The 19,963-nt window shown below is 37.5% G+C and overlaps 1 protein-coding gene across 2 annotated transcripts in view; it reads left to right on the top strand.

Annotated features, from left to right (window-relative positions):
* Positions 1-19,963, top strand: part of NKAIN3 (sodium/potassium transporting ATPase interacting 3) — a 561,579-nt gene that overhangs the window by 517,290 nt on the left and 24,326 nt on the right. For both annotated transcript variants that reach the window (XM_055127538.1, XM_055127539.1), the window contains exon 5: positions 3,749-3,809. In XM_055127538.1, the coding sequence (XP_054983513.1) occupies positions 3,749-3,809 (61 nt within the window). The remainder of the gene's footprint in view (positions 1-3,748; positions 3,810-19,963) is intronic.

Raw genomic sequence — 19,963 nt, 5'->3', positions numbered from 1 at the left:
ATATACACTCAAGGATGCAAGCATAGGCATAACCTAAAGAGAGTAACATTGTTTATGAGAAGTTCTTTACTGGGAACTTAGAATACACACTCAGAATGAAGTTGCCCTAGAGATAAGTAGTGCCATTTCCATGCAGATTTTAAGGCTATATAGTATAAAACCAAGCAAAAATAATAAATGTAGCATATGCATATACCCTCTCGGAGAACCCGACAACTACCGAGAGTATCCCACCCGCACGGCAGAGCCTGGCAAGCTACCCTTGGCATATATAATATGCCAAAAACAGTAACAACAAATCTCACAATAGAGATCTTACTGTTTTCCGCTCGAGCAAATCAATAAGCAACGGAATGACAGTGACTGTGACAGAATATGCATAGATATTTGATAAGAGGGAGGAGAATGGGATCAAGATAGTGATTTCCAGAGTCAAAGCCCAATCCAGATACTAACCACATAGGACTGTTTCCTGGTGTTGCTGTGGCAATTTTAAGCTGTCTTTGTATGCATAATTGTGGGTTTTATCACGCAAATGTACTTTATTTTTTTTCCTTAAAGAAATATTTTATTGAACCACCGTGAAAACAAAAAAAATAAATACAAAGCTTTCAGGTTTGTCACAGTCAAATACTGATTAAACCACCATCCCTTCACCAGTGCACCCGTTCCACCACCAAGAACCCCAATAACCCCCCTCCCACCCCACCCCCCATCTAAGTAGCTAATGATATTCCCATTATTCTCTATATATATTGAGTACATTTCATATTTCCATACAGAACTCACTGTTATTGATTGGAAATTTTCCCCAACAATCAGGCCTGCTGAATAGGCATCATCTAATAATTTCTCTTCATTGGTAAGAGTGAAGACTTTGAGTCCACGCGGCTGCTATTGCGGCCGCGCGGTTTTGGGTTTCTAATATTTTAGCTCAGTTCACAGTCAAAATGGATGGCTGCAAGAATCCGCTCTGGTGCCAAAATGGGTTAGGAGACCTCAGGATCACAGTTAATAGGCTCGGAGGCTCTGCTTCTCGTGCCGCGGCTCTCGGTTCATCTCTGGGTGGAAGGCGCGCCGGGAAGGCCCCCCCTCCTAGGACCACCTACAGGCTACGTCACTAAAGAAAGTCCTACCTCCTGGTGGAGGGGTCTTAGAGGGTGGCTCTCACCGCGTGGCTGCTGCCGCTGCCGCCATTTTCGCTCAGAAAAATGGGGTGGAGAGGGAGAAAAAACCCTCCCTGGGCTGCACGAGGTTGTAGCTCAGTTCACAGTCAAAATGCATGGCTCAAGCATCCGCTCTGGTGCCAAAATGGGTTAGGAGACCTCAGGATCACAGTCAATAGGCGCGGAGGCTCTGCTTCTCGTGCCGCGGCTCTCGGTTCATCTCTGGGCGGAAAAAATGTACTTTAATGAATGTATGATGCAAGTGGAAGTCATCAGTAGATCACTTGGTCCTCCATCTTGAATTTACTAGTTTCTAACTGGAATATTTTCCCAGGAGAAGTAAAGTTTTCTAACTCCTTTCCTAAGTCAGTTGCATACCACATCTATATTGACTGTTCAACCTCAGTTTGACATTTTTCCAAGTGAGAGTTATATGTATTGACTTCAAGAATAATGAGTGTGAAATGAACTTAAAAGAGAAGTTTGTTGAAGAAATTACTCAGTCAAACTGAGAATTTAGGCCTGAGGAGATTTCAACAGGTTTCTCTGAGTGACTCATCTGCCTTCCCAGGTCCGAGCTTAATTTAATAGGTGTGATACATGAACAAAAAGATAGGCAAGTTGTTCTTTAGAAAAATATATATCTAGTTAATTTATAACATTTTCACTAACTAAAAGAGGTTGATTTCTTACATTCTCAATAATAAAAATGAAATATTATTCCTAACTTCAAAGGATTTTCATTTTATAATCTACTCAGCTAGAACTCTATCTGAAAACAATATACAGGTATATGTTTCTATCTGTAGGGACAATATAAGGCCCAAAGTTTATTTGAATCTCTGATCCTAAGAGATATTTCAGAGATGTGAGCCTTCTGTTAGGTATTATCTTGTGCCTTTTCCTCCCAGAAGCTGGGGAGCATTATGGAGCTGGGGAATTATACTGTAGATTTTTTCATGTTCCCTTTGCTTCATGTCCTGCTGATCTCGGTCCCTGAAGCTACCCTTTCAGAGCAGAGAAGATATTTCCAATAGAACAGAAGTTGAACTTTCTTTTCTGTGTTCATATATATAAAACCACTGCCATCTGCAAGTCACAAGTCAGATGTCAAACTTCCCAAGCAGTTCTTTGAAGTGCCTCCTCATGTGATCTAGTATGAGGAGAGGAGCCCCAACCGTAGGTAAGAAGGCACTTCTCTTCATGACAACTCCCTCTGTAAGGCCTCACCAATCTTGATTCTCACCCCTACCTACTTGGACAGTTTCCAACACCAGCAATATTGTTCTCTGCCTTGGGAACCTCACAGACTTTGACAATGGAACTCTTAGGAAAGTTTCCTTCTCAAATGTTATTTTATTGGGTGGGAGTAGGGAAACGTTTTGACACTGCTGAAAAATACAGGGAGTAAGACTACGAAGTATTGTGGTATCTATTTTTCCATCAAAGTGCTTATCAGAGTAATTTTAGACCAGATTAAGTTCACTAGCCATTTTGTTCTTTGGGAGTTAAAATTTCTCCATCTCCATAGAATAACATCAACTTCTCCAAATAACAGAAGTAGAAAATAGTATGAAATACTAGACTTCTGGAAGCCTACATTCCAGTACTTGCATTGTTCTCTTAATCAATGATATTTAAAATATAATCTCATCTATTTTATTTTATGAATGATGAACTGAAACAATGTACTTTCTTACAATATAAAAACAACTAATATTGGAATAGAATTGTGAACTCTAAACATTTTAAATTCAACTTATAAATATTTTTTATTACTTTTGTGACTATTAAACAGTTGCAAAATAACTACTAAATAATAACTACTGCTACATTATTGGCAGTAGTAATAATGTGATTACTGCAGTACTAAAGATTTCCGTACAGTCAAAAATAGAAATTTGTGTTCCAAATAAATTGTGGTGACTTAGAAATATAATCAAAATCTAAGTGAACTATTTAGAAGCTGCTTTCCCAAATCCTATATGCTCTTTTATAATACTTAAATCTATGGCTGAAGAAACAGTACAGCAGGTGCCTTACTCATGGCCGAACTGGATTTGATTCCCGGCATCCCATGTGGTCCTGTGAGCACCGCCAGTAATAATTCCTGAGTGTAGAGCAAGCAGTAACCCCTGAGCACTGGCGGTTATGGCCCAATAACAAACAAACAAACAAACAAACAAAAAATAGAATACTTAAATCTAAGCAGAAATGAAAAGGCTCTTGAAAAGCATAGCTATTATTTGAAATCAAGATCTTTTGTGTTACAAATTTATAGATATCAAAGATAACAATTTAGGGACTGGAGCAATAGCACAGTGGGTAGGGCATTTGCCTTGCATGCAGCCATTCCAGGTTTGATTTCCAGCAACCCATATGGTCCCTCAAGCACCGCCAGGAGTAATTCCTGAGTGCATGAACCAGGAGTAACCTCTGTGCATCTCTGGGTGTGACCCCAAAAGCCAGAGAAAAAAAATAACAATTATACATCTCCTTATTTTTACCTCCTATCTTACACATATTCTTTAGTTATGAACATTTTGCAAGTCACATTAAAGTACGTTTATTCTCTTTTGCAGTTGGTTGGTTTTGTGTATGCCTGTTATGTGATCAGTATTTTCATGGACGAAGAAGACACCTGTAAGTACTGCTCCACTGTCTCAGTGTTGAATTAAATAAGAAATAGTTTCCAAATTAATGCAAACAGATTATTAAATCTTTACTAATCTGAACTCAGTATACTTAAATTGCAGTGAATAACTTACAAATAAACTATATACAAATAGGGTTTTGCTAAGTATTAAAACTTTTTTTTTTTTTTTTGCTTTTTGGGTCATACCCAGTGATGCACAGGGGTTACTCCTGGCTCTGCTCTCAGGAATTACTCCTGGCGGTGCTCAGTGGACCATATGGGATGCTGGAAATCAAACCCAGGTCAGCCACAGGCAAAGCAGACGCCCTACCCACTGTGCTATTGCTCTAGCCAAAGTATTAAAACTTTTAATCCTAGTTGTGTGGGGGTTTGAAAAGACATGAAAGCTAATGGTTATTTTCACATCCTGTATTAATAACTTTATACCAGACACCTAGGCCTCATGCTGAGTATAAAATCAAGAGTTTTTCTTTCATCATCAAATGAAAATATGCTGGCTACAGAATTTTGAAATTTGATAAAGGTGATAAAGGTGATGCAGTAAAGGTGATGCAACATATCATAAAGCTTTTTCTATGTAAACTATATGAAATGCCCAAGCAAAACTAAACAGCCCTTAAGAAAAAAACATTTTTTAAGAGATGTTAGGGAGCCAGAGAGATAGTACAGCAGGTAAGGTGCCCGCTTTGCATGTGGATGACCAGGGGTTAGTCCCCAGCACCCCATATGTTCCCCAGGGCCCACCTGGAGTCATCCCTGAGTGCAAAGCCAAGAGTAAGCCCTGAGTAGCTCAAGGTGATGCCCAAAACACACACAAAAAGAGAGAGGTTAACAAAACTACACATTTGAGCAGAATTCTAAGTAAAATACATATACAACTTAAGATTTTATGAACAGACATTTAACCACATAGATAATAACTGATATTTACTGAGTTTATGTATAAAACACTTGATACAACTCTGTTATTAGTTAATAGAAATAGCAAAGGACATTTTTTTTCTTTTGGGTTTTTTGTTTGTTTTGGATTTTGGCCCACAGTCATCAGTGTTCTAGGGAGCTACTCCTGGCTCTGCACTGGGGGAGGAGGAGGGGAAGGGACGTTTCCTGTGGTGACTGGGAGGCATGCAGTGCCAGGAATCGAATCCAGCAAGGCATCCCTCAGGCAAAGCATCAACTAACACCACTGAGTTAGCACTCTGCCCTTTATTTATTTTAAGTAATTTTTTGTTTGTTTTTTTCTTTGGGGGGTCACATCTGGCAATGCTCAGGAGTTACTCCTGGATCTGCACTCAGGAATTACTCCTGGCGGTGCTCAGGGAAACATATGGGATGCCGGGGATCAAACCCAGGCTGGCTGAATGCAAGGAAAATGCCCTGCCCACTGTACTGTCACTCTGGCCTCTAAGTAATAATTTTTGAGTAAAATATTATAGATAAACAGATCAAGCTCAGCCACGCCACAGAGTTGGCCTAGTAGTCATTGTAGTTACTTTGCATCTCACAAAACTAAGTGTCTATCTAGCCACTCTAACTGCTTTCTAAAACCGAATTCCAAAGAGTTCTAAGAAATGCTTCCTATGAAATAGATGCAGTGTATCCAAATGTGAACTGGAATCTAGTTGAAGATGAGTTGTTGTTTCTATTCATTTGATCAAATGAAAAAAAAAAATTAGAGGCTTGATTCAGGCAGTGAAAATGTGCAAGCCTGCCACTGCATCACTTAAGCTTGCCCTGGGATACATTTTCTGCTGTATGAGTAGGGTGGCTCTGGCATTTCAAAAGTAAAGGGGGCTAGGAGAATACAGTGTTGGGGTACTGCATGCTTAACCTGGATTTGATCTCTGGCAACAACTGGCCTCTGGAGCATCACAGGTCACAGCCCCTCAGGCCCCAAGTACCTCCAGAAGAGCACTTGTGGGCCTCAACAATACAGGGTCTACGCAGCAACACGCCCTTGGTTTCTACCATTGAAATGTCTATCAAGTCGGCTGAGCTTTGCCAGGAGAGGCCTGGAGGTTCCCTAAGCACTGCCTGGGGGGCTCCAAGAAAAAAAATATCGCAAGTATAGTTGTACTGACCATACTTCTCTCTATGACATCAACTTCGAAAAAGCGGTTTTCACAAGTTCTATTAGTAGTCCCACATGTGAAAAAGTTAATTTATAGAAAGTCCGCAACAAGCATCCAACTCACAGCTAAGGCAGCCGCACATCCAAGGACAGTTGATGAGCAAGAATAAATTTAACTGGAATTGGAGTATAAAAGGAAATTATTAAAGTCGGGCTGCATAAATACTCCAAAATATATACACATCAATAAATAAATCTCACCTGAATAGTCTATAAATTACTTTTGAGTAGGTACCAAGAGTTCTTTTCATTTCCTACCTCATTGGACAAGTAGGGACTCCCAAATGATGTTCATGCACAGGCTGAACTTAATGAGAAAAGGCAGATTAATCAATAGTGGATTTTTCTTGTAGAATATATATAAAGGACTTTTCCTTGAGGCCTATGATTTTAAAGAAAACATAAATGTAAAATGACATGCAAGAAAAAGGACTCATCTCAACTGAGTAAATGTTTTTTGACCTATCAGCCTTTTCTCAGAATAATGTCTGTGCTTTGTATTATACTGCGACTGGAAAATATTGTAGTGTCATTGACTTTGGTTTCCTTAATTAGCTTAAGTTTCTTTATAGAAATCTCTGAATCAGCTATTTTAATGTTCATCAAACTGACATTGAACCCAGTTGCTAGCAGTCTATTCTATTAATGGTTTATTTCTAGTGTTTGTTATTAGAGCTGTACATTAAGGTATTGGGAGGCATCTGGATATGGTAGTTGTGTTGCCATTAATTCAAATAATACTTAGGGTCAGAGAGAGTAAGGGATGCTCAAAACCAAACTAAATATGCTCGAGACCAACCTGACATAATAATCTGCTGGAAAAGACCTGACAGTTGAGAAGCAATCACAAACCTTTTAGTATGGTGTTTCTCAAGCAAGAGTAATTTTACATTTCTTATTGAAATAAATAGGGATCAAAGTGCAGTTGTAATTAAATTGGCCCAGGCAGATGTGGGCAAAAAGAAATATCTGAAACCAATGTCCATGATCTCATAGACTAGTAAAATTTGTGCCAACACTTAGCTTTTAGGTGCAATAATAAAACGCCCTTCGGATCTGACATTAGCAATCCAGTCAAGAAGACAATTCTTAAAATTGTTTTTCAAGAACTAAAATAGAAAACAAGAAAACAATGCTGGCAGCTTTCCAATTTGTCTAAGTATACTTCTGGAAAGCTTATCCTGAATGCCAACTGCAAATATATAATGTAATGCCACAGTATTTTGGCAGACAAAACGTCACCTATCATTTTCTTTCTTATTCTAACTAATGAAAACCTCCCTGTTATTCAAAATGCAGAGTTAAGCTTTATTCTTGGACTGAAAGCTGTCAGCCAGCCTTGAAATTTAATAACAGCTACCTGCTTCTCTCCTCTGCACCGCTTAAGTGGTTCTATGGGACTAACATTTCAGCTGATGGACATTTCGGAAGGGTAATAAATGCTTGAGGAAACATTTTTTTCCGTCACCCATCTTCTTAGTTTCCACTGGGACTCTTGATAGCTATTTCTCATAAAGATCATGATTGCAGGTTAAAAACGATAAAAAGCTCACAAAAATAAGTGTGCCTCGATGTGGTCAATGCTTTTCATCATTAATTCTAATGGAAATACCTATTTTATGTCCCCTTGGGTATTTTTATTTCCTTTTATTATGTCTGTAAATTCCATGAATATTTTTGTGAGACAAAGGTATTTGAATCTGTAATCATAAAAAGCTTTCAGCATCTTGTTTGTGAATCATCTACTGCTGAAAATGAACTTGTGGTCTCATTATTAGCTTGTCAGACTTCCTAAAAAGAATGTTTTTAATTCAGAAAAGTGTGGTGACATAGGCAAAAAACTAGTATTAACTTATAAATATTACCAGAGTTTTCAGAGGCTCTGTTGCATAAATCCTTCTGACTAAACTTACAAATTGCAATTGGGACATCCTTTTAGGTCCCCAAAGAAAAGTCAAGGTTGTATATATCAAATGATGGGGGCAAGTTTATTATTAAAAGTTCTACTGTTATTGGGGCTGGAGTGATAGCACAGCGGGTAGGGCATTTGCCTTGCACTCGGCCGACCTGGATTCAAGTCCCAGCATCCCATATGGTCTCCTGAGCACCACCAGGGGTGATTCCTGAGTGCATGAGCCAGGAGTGACCCCTGTGCATTGCTGGGTGTGACCCAAAAAGAAAAAACAAAAAAAGTTCTACTGTTATTAAAAAAGTAAATTTATTCCAGAGCTCATGGTTCTTGAGTATTGTATGAAAGATTTGCACACAAAACTCAGATGCCTAAGAAGTTAAAGTTTAGGGCTGGAGCAATAGTACAGGAGATAGCGCACTTGCCTTGCACATGGCTGACCCAGGTTTGATGCCCAGCACCCCATATGGTCCCCTGAGTACTGCCCAGAGTGATCTCTGAGTGCAGAGTCAGGAGTAAGCCCTGAAGCATGGCTGGTTGTGGCCAAAACACAAACAAGCAAAAAAAAAAGTTAAAGTTTATTCTACAATTTAAGTAAAGAGATTTGGTTCCCTCCCTAATGTCCAGGCCTCTCCTTTTACCATTGTATGACATCATTTATCCTGTCCCTCAATTTCTGGTCCAGATTATAACATCCTGATTCTGTCTCCATATCAGCTGCATGCCATCCGTATAGGGTGACTTGGTCCTACCGCATTCTCTTTCCCTAGACACATTCCTGATCTAAAATCTGCGGCTAGAATCCTGTTATCTGTGACCCCTTGGCTGGGACTTGCTGCTCAGTTCTCTGTATTGGGTCTCTCGAGGGCTGCACCCCACTGTCCTCTTGGCTTTCCTTGGTCTCTTGCCATGACCATGTTCACAAAGAAGAGAATTTCACTGTCCTGTCCTCCATCTGGGCGTAGGTGAGGGTGCAAAGAAAGAGTTGACTGAGGAATTTCTTTTATCTTCTACTATCTCCTTCCTCCACCATTCTATAATCTGTCTGGGCTAGCTACATTTTCAGAGCACAACTGACAGTGACCAATTAAATTTACTAGTTTATCTGGTGCTGCACCCTTCTACTTTTCCCATAACACTAACAGATTCCTTTTTTATTCTGAAAGGTAAGTAAACCCATTGGGCATGATTCTAATACATTTTATTGACAATCTCAGAATAGCTTTTTGTGCAGTCAAGTGATCCTTGCTAACATAAAGTTGGGTAATGTTTCTTTGGAGGGAAACATGAAATTTCTTTTCTCTGCTATCCCTGAGACTTCTTGGAGGCTGATGCTGTACTTCCCTTTATGACCATAAGCCCCTCTTAAGAAAACAAGATATTATTCTCAGTAATTAGAAATTTAACCACACCTATCTAAAAATTTACCTCAAAAGGCAATAATAGAGAAGATGACTATCTAGAATGTTAATTTCCAGCATTGTGATGTAAGGAGTTTATAAAGTATAGCGCAGAAAAGGCTTACTTCTCCAGTGACCCAAAGATCAGGCTGTAGGGAAAACAGTAAAATCAACAGAGATGAGAATACCCCGCAGAACAGAAAAGCAGTCCAGTGAGCTTTGATATATACAATATTTGAGAATAGAAGGACAGAAGAATTTTGTGAGCCAAAGATGATGAAAAATGCAAGAGACTCAGGTTAGGGTGATCTACAGCTGGACTCAACATTTCAGAAGCATCATAGCATTTATCCAATCAATAGCCATCAGTAATCTACAAGAGATATTTGAGCCAGTGATATGCCTTTCAGATGGTTGAGTTCTTGTCCTGCTCATGCAAGGCCTTGTATTTAATCACTGTACCTCACACCGTGCCCCCTGAGTACCTGAGCACACTAACCACTGGGTGTAAGCTCCAGATCAATTTAAATATATATACCTGTCCTCATAGACTTTAAATTTCTTTCAGCAACTAATAAATTGCAAATAACACTAAGGCTCATTTCTCCTTAGTCTGACCACTTAGAACCCATTCCACAAATTTCACCTGATTTGTGGAATGACTGACAAGTAAGTCAGTCACTGTCACTGTCATCTCATTGCTCATCTATTTGCTGGAGCGGGCACCCGTAACGTCTCCATGTGAGACTTGTTACTGTTTTTGGCATATTGGGATATGCCACTCGGAGCTTGCCAGGCTCTGCTGTGTGGGCGAGATACTCTCGATAGCTTGCAGGGCTCTCAGAGAGGGGCGGAGGAATCGAATCCAGGTTGGCTGCGTGCAAGGCAAACACCCTACCCACTGTGCTATTGCTCCAGCCTGACAAGTAAGTACAAAATTTAAAAACTACTGTAACCACAAAGATCCAAGTCCAGTATTGCTTGAAGACAAATCAAATGAGAAATATGTTGATGAGTCAAGAAGTACTTTTTTTTTAACCACAAAACTGACCTACCTTCTACATGGGTCTGTGAACTTTGTATTTAAAATTTAGCATACAAAATTCCCAAGGCTTATGAAAATAGTATTTCTGTTGTATAGCTTGTGCTAGGTTTCCTACTCAATATCCAGGTCTCAAGTCATTTGTGTATGATGTCACTTATCCTGTGCCTACTGACCTTTCTAGTGAAGGACATCACTCATACTGTCCCTTCACTGTCCTTTGCTTCCAGTGGCTGGCAGGACTTATCTTTCCCATTATGTTATGAGATGTTTTGTGTCTTTCACTGTCCCGCTGGGCTGAGGTCTACTGCTCCACTGTATGTCACTGGTGCTCTGTGGCCTGCTGCGCCTGGCCTCTAGCCCCATGGCTCTTTGTTCTTTGGGTTTTCTTGCCACATAGGCAAGAACTGATGCTTTTCTGCTGTTTTCTGCACAGAAAAGGAATCAAAGAGGAAGGTCCCTCTCCTGAACCCCTTTTTAAATTTGCTTAAGTTTGCTGTCCCAATCCCTTAGCTATTTTCAACCCTCATGTTGGAGAGATTTAAAATGACCAATTAATTAAATAATTTATCTGACACCCCTCTCTTTTCCCTCCACCTCCACCTTAACATTGGCCATTAGCCAGCAGGTTGGAAGATGAGATTCACGCCTTCAAAGCAACCATCTTCTCTGCAGGGTCTCACAAGATCTCTATAGCAAAAGAGCAGGGAAAAAATAATAGGTGCAGGCTAGTGGGTGCCAGAATGAAGAATAAAATCTCCTGGGGCTCGTTCCCTGAGGCATGCTGCCTTATCTGCAATCCTAAACAAAGTGGGGTTAGGTTTTTGAGGAAGGAGAAAATGCGAAGACTATTCTTATATTTAGGCTTTTAAAAGAAGATTGAAAGGAGGGCCAACTATCCTCATCATTAGGCTTTGAGTAAATATGATTGTCCTTGTCTAATATTGATATTTGTCCCAGTTTCACAACTACACCTAACGGAATAGGAGTGCTATAAGAACAGACATAGTTTTTGTTTGGTTCCCTAGTATAATTGTAGAAACTAGAAAAATGTTTCATACACAGCATGAACTAAATAACTGTTAACTTTATATTATTAAAGTGTCTTTGCCCAGCAACTAACCCACTTTTAAAATAGATATTCAAAACCCCAAGGTTTTCAAATTTGATGAGACAGTGGTCCCCTGTGTTTATAAATAGGCTGATGCATTTATAAATATTTTTGGCAACGGAGGTCCTGCATCTATTTAACATAATAGGATGGATTCATAGTAATTTTGAAGGTCAAGCTATAGAAGAGGGATTAAACCTCCATTACTTATGTTCAGTTCCTGGCTTTGTCTTGTGCTCTGAGCACTGTGAAAAGCATCCCTAAAGCATTGCTTTGTGTGACCCTTCCCAAAAATCAAAATTATGAATAAATAAATAAATGCATGTCACGTCACCTATGGGATGTGTATTTATTTAAATAAATAATATCACAATATACCAACTACATTTATTTGAATATGAATAAATACCACAACACATGAAAGCAAATGCTCGTTTTGTGATTCGTAATCTAAACATCTTGAGGGAATAGGAAACTGGAAACTGCAAGATAGATAGATTCGCCCCCCTCCCCCCCGCTCTGCCAGAGTGAATTCACCTACATAATATGGGTAAGGGACAGACCCTCTATCAAAGAGTTAAGACTGTGAGCTTGTGATGTTGACCAGCCAAAACATGGAAAGGTCAGTCAACACAGAATAGAACCTTAGGATCCTGCTATCAGGTAGAAGCAGGATTCCAGAGCTTGAATAATTTATTAAGGTAGTCTCTCTCAAAAATTGTTTTAAAAATAGATCATCATAGATACCCAATACTTTTACAAGCAAACCAAGTGGAATCTTACCAGTCAAATCAAGGTAGAGAAGCCCTTTCGCTAAACTAGTACCTAAATCCATGACAATTGTAAATTCAATATTCTTACTTAAACTTTGTTCTCATCCTTCACAGAGTTCATGTGAATTGATCATTCCACCCCTTCCATCCTCTCTCATCATGAGTCAAAATCTGGTTTCCTTAAAACTGCAGCCCTACCCTCCTGCCCTCACCTTCAAGGTGAATAAATGAAACCTAGAGAGCTGGTGTGACTGCTCAGACCTTCTCCTCCTCCTTCCCACCTGGTTAGTGGTAGGACTCCACACCAAAACTCTCCATATGAAAATTAGTAGGTTGGTCTAAACAAATGGAAGCAAAGATAAACAAATGGGACTTTATCAAGCTATGAACCGTAAACACTGTAAAAGAAAATATGACCAGATACCCCATACTGGGAGACCATATTTTCCTGCCAGTCATCTGATAAAGGATTGATAGCCAAATTTAAGTAGGCACAGAATCTGACAATTTCTAAGATTTCTCTTCCATAAAAACCTTATCTGTAACTATCTTCTGTTTGAAAAAATAGTTTTCATTCTATCCTGTTGCTTTTGTGTTTATCTCCTACATATTTATATTTAGGCACACCTTCCTCCATCTTATTCTCTTTCTCTCTCTTTCACTTTCCACACCCCCTTCTTCTCCTCTCCTCCTTCCCTCACTCTTTTTTTTTTCTTTTTGGGTCACACCCGGCAATGCTCAGGGGTTACTCCTGGCTCTGCACTCAGGAATTATGCCTGGCAGTACTCAGGGGACCATATGGGATGCTGGGAATCAAACCCGGGTTGGCCGAGTGCAAGGCAAACGCCCTACCCGCTGTGCTATTGCTCCAGCCCCACCTTCCCTCACTCTTATTCCCCTCCTTCTTCCCAGTCTTCCAGTCTCTGCCTACCACTGCTTCTTTTTCCTCAGCATAAAAATAAAATCAAAACTTAAGACAAAGAAATTACCCCGATTTCCCATACAATTATACTTTTAGCTTCCTTGTCACTCACCCTTTGTACAAACTGCCCCCCCACCTTAATCTGACTTTCTAAAGAGTAATTCAGACTTTGAGTTTTGACTTTCTCATTTCTTAGTCACTGTCAGTGTACTGCTAGAAGACTTCCTATCCTGCATAGACACTGAAACATACTCTTAAAAGCCACTAACAACCTCCTCATTGTCAAATTCCCTTAGATCTTACCAACATCTTGAAAATTGTCTCTTCTATGGACACAGGTGGAGGAATGGGCTCTCAAACAGTGCATGAGGGAAAAACAAGCATGAAAATGTGTGAATCTGTAACTGTACCCTCACTGTGACTCACTAATTAAAAAATAAATAAATTTTTTTTAAAAAAAAAGAAAATTGTCCCTTCTGGTTTTCCAGACAATCCATTTCTCCATTTCTCAATAACATATTTTACCTATTAAAAGTTATTTCTAATAACTTTGCAAATTAAGAAAAATTTGATATTAGTACAGGTAAAACATTTTGCAATAATTGCCCTGGATTTATCATACATATATATTATTCTTCTGATTTATCATACTCTCCCTGTATATAACTTATGCTCACAGTTCCACTAAGCCATTTTAAGTAAAATAAATAATAAAACAGAAACATCTTAAAAGAAGATCAGACAATAAAACATATTGTTCATTATCCCTTTTGGATAATGAAATGGCACATAATATTCTCAAGAGCTATTTTCTTAGATCAAATATTAAGTGGAAATATGATTTTATAGTTCCTTTGAAGAAATGTCATATAAATAACCGATAACAAAAATCATAGATGAAGCACTCACTTTAAATGCCTCATACTAAGTAGTTTAGTGATGATGAAAAAATAAAATAATTTGGTGTTCTTTCTAGAAGCAATATTTGAAAGTAGAACTTAAATGATGTATTTAGGGATTTCATATAGCTTGGATGACAAGATGAAAATAAATTGTGGAAGTGGTAAAAAAATTGTCTGCCCTTCAAAATAATAAGATGAACATAGTAAATTAATTTTAAATTATACCTTGTCCATCTGGACTGGAGAGATAGCACAGCGGTTAGGGCATTTGCCTTGCATGTGTCAACCCAGGTTCGATTCCTCTGTCCCTCTCGGAGAGCCCGGCAAGCTACCAAGAGTATCCTGCCTGCATGCCAGAGCCTGGCAAGCTACCCGTGGTGTATTCGATATGCCAAAAACAGTAACAAGTCTCAAAATGGAGACGTTACTGGTGCCTACTCGAGCAAATCGATGAACAACAGGATGACAGTGCTACAGTGCAGTGCGACCTTGTCCATCCATTTACATAAAAGAAAACAGATATCTCTTTTTTTCTTTATCTACCACTTCCCTCCAGTTTGCTCTATTTCTCTTTGATTGTAGTAAAATTAAAACCTACAGTAGAATTAATGGTATAACTTTTTAGCCATAGTTCAATCAATTAAAATGTTGGACCATATCCCAGCCTTTATTCATTGATTCACTGGCCCTACGGTAGAAGCAGACAGGAATTCTATTACTGAAGGAGTACATTTTGGTTGGAAGGAGGAGAATAGGTGGATAGCAATACCATATAAAACTATTTTTTTAAACCATTGTAACTTCAAAACTATTGCAACCATATTACCTAAACTTATAATAAAACATAAAGCCAAATTAAAATATTTTTAAAAATCACAAAATCAAAGGGATCTAGAGCATCTCAACCATCCCATAAATGTGGTGTATGCCTTTGTAGCCTGGAAAAGTCTCTTTGAAGAAACAGTTAAAATTGAGATTGAGAGGATCAGAAAAAGCCTGACAGGTGAACGGCCAAGGGGAGAACAGTCCTGCAGAGAAACTTGGAGCACATATGGAATCACTTCCTAAAATAACCTTCCAGCCAAACTCTAGGCACGAAGATTATCTTTCCTGACCTTTTGTTCCTCCTAAATAGTGCATAATAAGGTAGATTGTATAAGGACTTAATTGGAATGAGAGGGAAACATTTTTAAAAAAAAAAAGTATTGATGGAGATTCTGTGCTTTGCAATACCATTAATGGTTTCTCATGCACATAATTCCTACCCATTTCTCATGCACATAACACATACCCATTATCAGTGTCCTTATCTCTTTCCCCCAGTGCTCTTCCTTTTTACTACCCACCCCCCAAACTCAATTGTGTGGGTCAGTTCTCATAGGACTACATTTTAAAATGTGGTGTTGAGCAGGAAACCTTTGCAAAAATGGTTAAAAATATACCACTTTTCATATACTGTGAGAAATGTGCCCAGCTTGAACTGTTTTGTTTCCTTTGCCTTTGTTCTATATTTGCTTTGTTTCCTACTTATGCATCAACATACTTATTTGGGAAAGTAAATTGAGTGCTTCTTCTTTTTTTAAAGGAAAAAGATTCTTTTTGGTTTTTAGCTTTAAAGCTGAAATGAGGACATTATACCATTTTGTATAAGACAGCAAAATTGTAAGGAATCAGATAAATGCTGGGGTTTCTTTGGGACCTTGTAACTGCACATTTCCTGGTGTCTATGAAGGAAGCCCTTCTACACTGAAAATTTTATTTATATCTAGTCAGGGATTGAAAATCACTGACCAGTTTATTAAGGTACAATCTTTTAGAACCATTTTCCTTAATTTCTTACACTATCTTGAATGTTCAGTGGTTCTTATAAACCTAGTAAGTTTTTAATCATATTTTTTAATTCTTGAGGTTTTTACAACTGTGTTAAAATTTACTCAAAGTAGGAGCAAAAGAGATAGTACAGTGGGTAGAACTCTTACCTTACACATGGTTTCAATTCCCAGAACAAAATATGGCTACTGAGCACCACCAGGAGTGATTCCTGCCTGAGCACAGATTCAGAAGTACACTCTGAGTACCACCAGGTGTGTGGCAAAAAAATAATATATATAATAAAATGGTCTATTTGAACATTTTAAGTATATAGTTAATACTATAGTTATACTTCCAGTAGCTTGGCAGCCACACCCAGAAACTGCCCCAGGCACTGTGTAATCCCATCAACAGCCAACATCCAGAGACTATAAAACCAAGCTCCCAGGGGCATCTGATTGCCTACTTCTCCCTCTTGTAGAACCTGGCAAGCTACCGAGAGTTTACTGCCCAAACGGGGGAGAGCCTGGCAAGCTCCCCGTGGCATATTCATATGCCAAATACAATAACAATGATGGGTGTCATTCCCCTGATCCTGAAGAGCCTCTAATGCAGCATCATTGGGAAGGACGAGTAAAGAGAGGCTGCTAAAATCTCATGACTAGGATGAATGGAGACATTACTGGGCCCACTCGAGCAAATTGATGATCAATGGGATGACAGTGATACAGCTAAGTGGCACTAGATACATCCACAATTTTATACAACCACTATCCATTTCCAAAATTTTTTCATCATCTTAAACAGAAATGGTACAGCCACTAATAATAATAATTGCTCACCCTATTTTCTCCAACTCTTGGTAATCTCTACTCTGTTTTTTGTCTCTATGTATCTTGGTATCTTATTTATATAAGTGTAATTGTGTAGTATTTGTCAATTTAGGTCTGACTTATCTCACATAGCTTAATGTTTTCAATGTTTATTCATGTTGTCCCATATAGCTGAATTTCATTCCTTTCCAAGACTGCATACTATTTCAGTAAATTATAAATTACTATTTGATTTATTTAAATGAATTTTAAATGAAATGATATTTAAATACAAATGACTTTAAGTAATATTTTTATTTATAATTGAAAATCTCAGATATTTTATAAACATTCATAAATTCATTGTGATTATCATTATTTTGATGTTCTTCCATTATTCATATTAATAAAGCTGGTTTTTAAACCATCCCAGCAAGTCTAACAAATTCAATATGCATGTACAAATATAAAATCAAAAATAAAATAGAAAAACACCAAATTTTCTTAAAAGTATCGGCATTATGAACCTAAAATCATTGAATGTAAAACTATCACCAAGTCAATTTTTGAACTGATTTTATGGAGCATATCTGCTTGATCTAACATAACACATCTGATAATGTTAAGAATCACTAACTAAAAGGTTCTTTTCATTCTGGAGAAGCCCATGCTCTCCCTTGAACACATTTCTAAATCTAATTCTCTCCTTTCTTCCCTTTATTTCCCCAATAAACTTGCTTTATTTAAAGAAAAACATATTAAGTTTTTACATATTGATTTTAAAAAAGTATCCCAATAATAATAAAACTCTAATCTGTACATCACACAATAGTATTAAAACTATAAGAATGACTTGGTTTGTTCTCTGCAAAATTAATACCTTGATTGAGAAACATTATTTCATTAAACAAGAATTTCAATTGGTTCATTTCAAAATACTAAGGGATTTTCATTTAACAAGCTGAACCTACATTTCAATGCTATTCCTAACTTTCCTATAATGGAAATTTAAAGAAACGCACAACACACAACAAATACACACACACACACACACACATACAGGAATAGAAAGAGGCCTTATTCTTAATGGACGTTACTCTTAGAGGCTTTGTTGACATTCCATTTTCTTTTTCCAGTTATAGTACCTGATAGAATTCTGAGTTAGTTCTTTATTTTATGTAGTTGCCAATTCTTGTAGATATCTAAATGATTGGAAGAAAAATATGGCAGCTACAAGAGGAAAGGGGACAGGGGAAGGAAAGAATGGGTCATTTTGACAGTGTGATAGTACTAAAACTTTAATGGTAGGTGCAGTGAAAATCATAAATATATAGAACTGTGAAGCTACAATGTCAAAAATATATAGTATTGTAAATGAATAAAATTTGATATAGTAAAAATTATATTAGATTCTTATTTCATCCTTTACCAATTTATTCATTCATTCAAGAAATTATTTAATGAATCTATGTGTGATTGTGTTTGAAAAAGATAGTCCCCTTTCCAGAAGATTTTCCATTTTCAAAAGTAAGCCATGAATGTTAATAACTACAAAGGAGTGTAGATTATAAAATAATTTACTGAAGTTTAATAAGAATTATAGAAAAATAAATAAGCAAAGATTTATTGTACCTCAAGATGCCAAGTATGTCTCCTTGGGCATGTGAAAATGATCTCAGTTGGAAAAAAAATAGTACATGTAGAGTCAGAGAAGAATTTCTCCCTAGCCTTCTGAGTTCTTGGACTGGTTGAGTAAAAAAATAAACATCAGACAGATTAGTATGAGAAAAGAACAAACTGACTGGCTTGAGAGATAGTACAGAAGATAAAGTGCTTTCTTTGCATGCAGATGGTTTAAATTCCCAGCCCCACTTATGGTTTCTTGAGCACCACTAGGGGTAATCCCTCAAGAGTTATCCCTAAGCACGGAGCACAGACAGGTGTGGTCCAGATACCCATCCCCCCAAAAAGAATAAATTGGATTATGCATGTAGAGTGAATATACATGATGTAGATTCTGAATCCACTGGGGCAAAATGAAAGCATAAGAAAAAAAAAAGCTATGGAATGAGATAGATGGCTGGGACTTCAGGGAGATAGGGGGAAGACTTGTGACAAGGAAATGTTGACTACGATGGAGACCCATGTTCTAAACTCAGAGGTTTCTTCTGCCAAGATTGCAGATAGTTGAGATGAAGTCTTTTTCAATACATTCTGGAAATACAGGTTTCTCTATAGGTTATTTTCAGTAAAAATTTCATATCTAGTTAATGTTCACAACTTTTATTCTTTCAAGTAGTTAAGAGACTGCTAAGTTTCTAGGGCACCCACAGTGTCTTAATTGACTTTAGGTCAAATAACCCACATGGCAATGTGACACTTCCTGGAAAAGCCTATTGTGTGTCCACTGGGGAGTTCTATTCTTCAACTATTATATATACACATGTATATATACATATATATCACATATATAACACATATCACACACACATACACATATATACATATATACATACACATATTTGTATATATATACATATATACATCCATATACACACACATCACCAAGAATGGAACAAAAAAATAAACTTTAAATAATTGGAGGAAATATGTTCAGAAAATTCAGTAAACTCATGAAATATTTAGGAAGATTCTGGATAAAAATCTGGATTATAAAGGAAGTAATATTTAGTTGATTATGTTCAGTTCACTAAGTCAAAGGTGGAATCAGTCTTTGAGTGACCATGGGTCCTATCTTACCTCAATTATTCCCAACTTATTTAATATCTTGGTATTTGTAAATAAAGATAACAATATAATGTTCTTTGTGGTATATAAATTGCTTTTCTCTAAATAAAAAAAATACTGCCCCAGAGGGCTAACTACCAAAACCTCATTTAGCACATGTGGTCCACTCACACATACACACACATTCACACACACCAGGGAATAAGAGAAATCAATATCATGTCACATCTGTACCTCATAGGCCACAGCAGTTGGGATACTCTATTGAATGATGCAGTCAGTGAACAGATTTAATATCGGGAATAACATAATAAAGTTCAATTTTCTTTCAACAGTAATTCATAAAAATAAAGGGCTTATAAAAAGAAACTTAGGAGGAATGGTAATTTCCTTGGACATATACTATCTTTAAAATGTGATAATCAAAAGTTCTAAAAATGCTATTAAAAATAATGTCTACAGAGGTAACATTAACATTTGTGGAATTAGACAGTAAAAAGAAGTTATAGACTTCAAAGTCAGTAAGCACTTTTACTTGATTTATAGATTTAATTGCTAGATTTAAATGAGAACTTTTAA

This window comes from Sorex araneus, chromosome 2 (genome assembly GCF_027595985.1).
Source record: "Sorex araneus isolate mSorAra2 chromosome 2, mSorAra2.pri, whole genome shotgun sequence".
In the NCBI taxonomy this organism is placed as follows: domain Eukaryota; kingdom Metazoa; phylum Chordata; class Mammalia; order Eulipotyphla; family Soricidae; genus Sorex; species Sorex araneus.
Note: the sequence above shows the minus strand (reverse complement) of the source record. Positions and strands in the feature narration are given on the sequence as shown.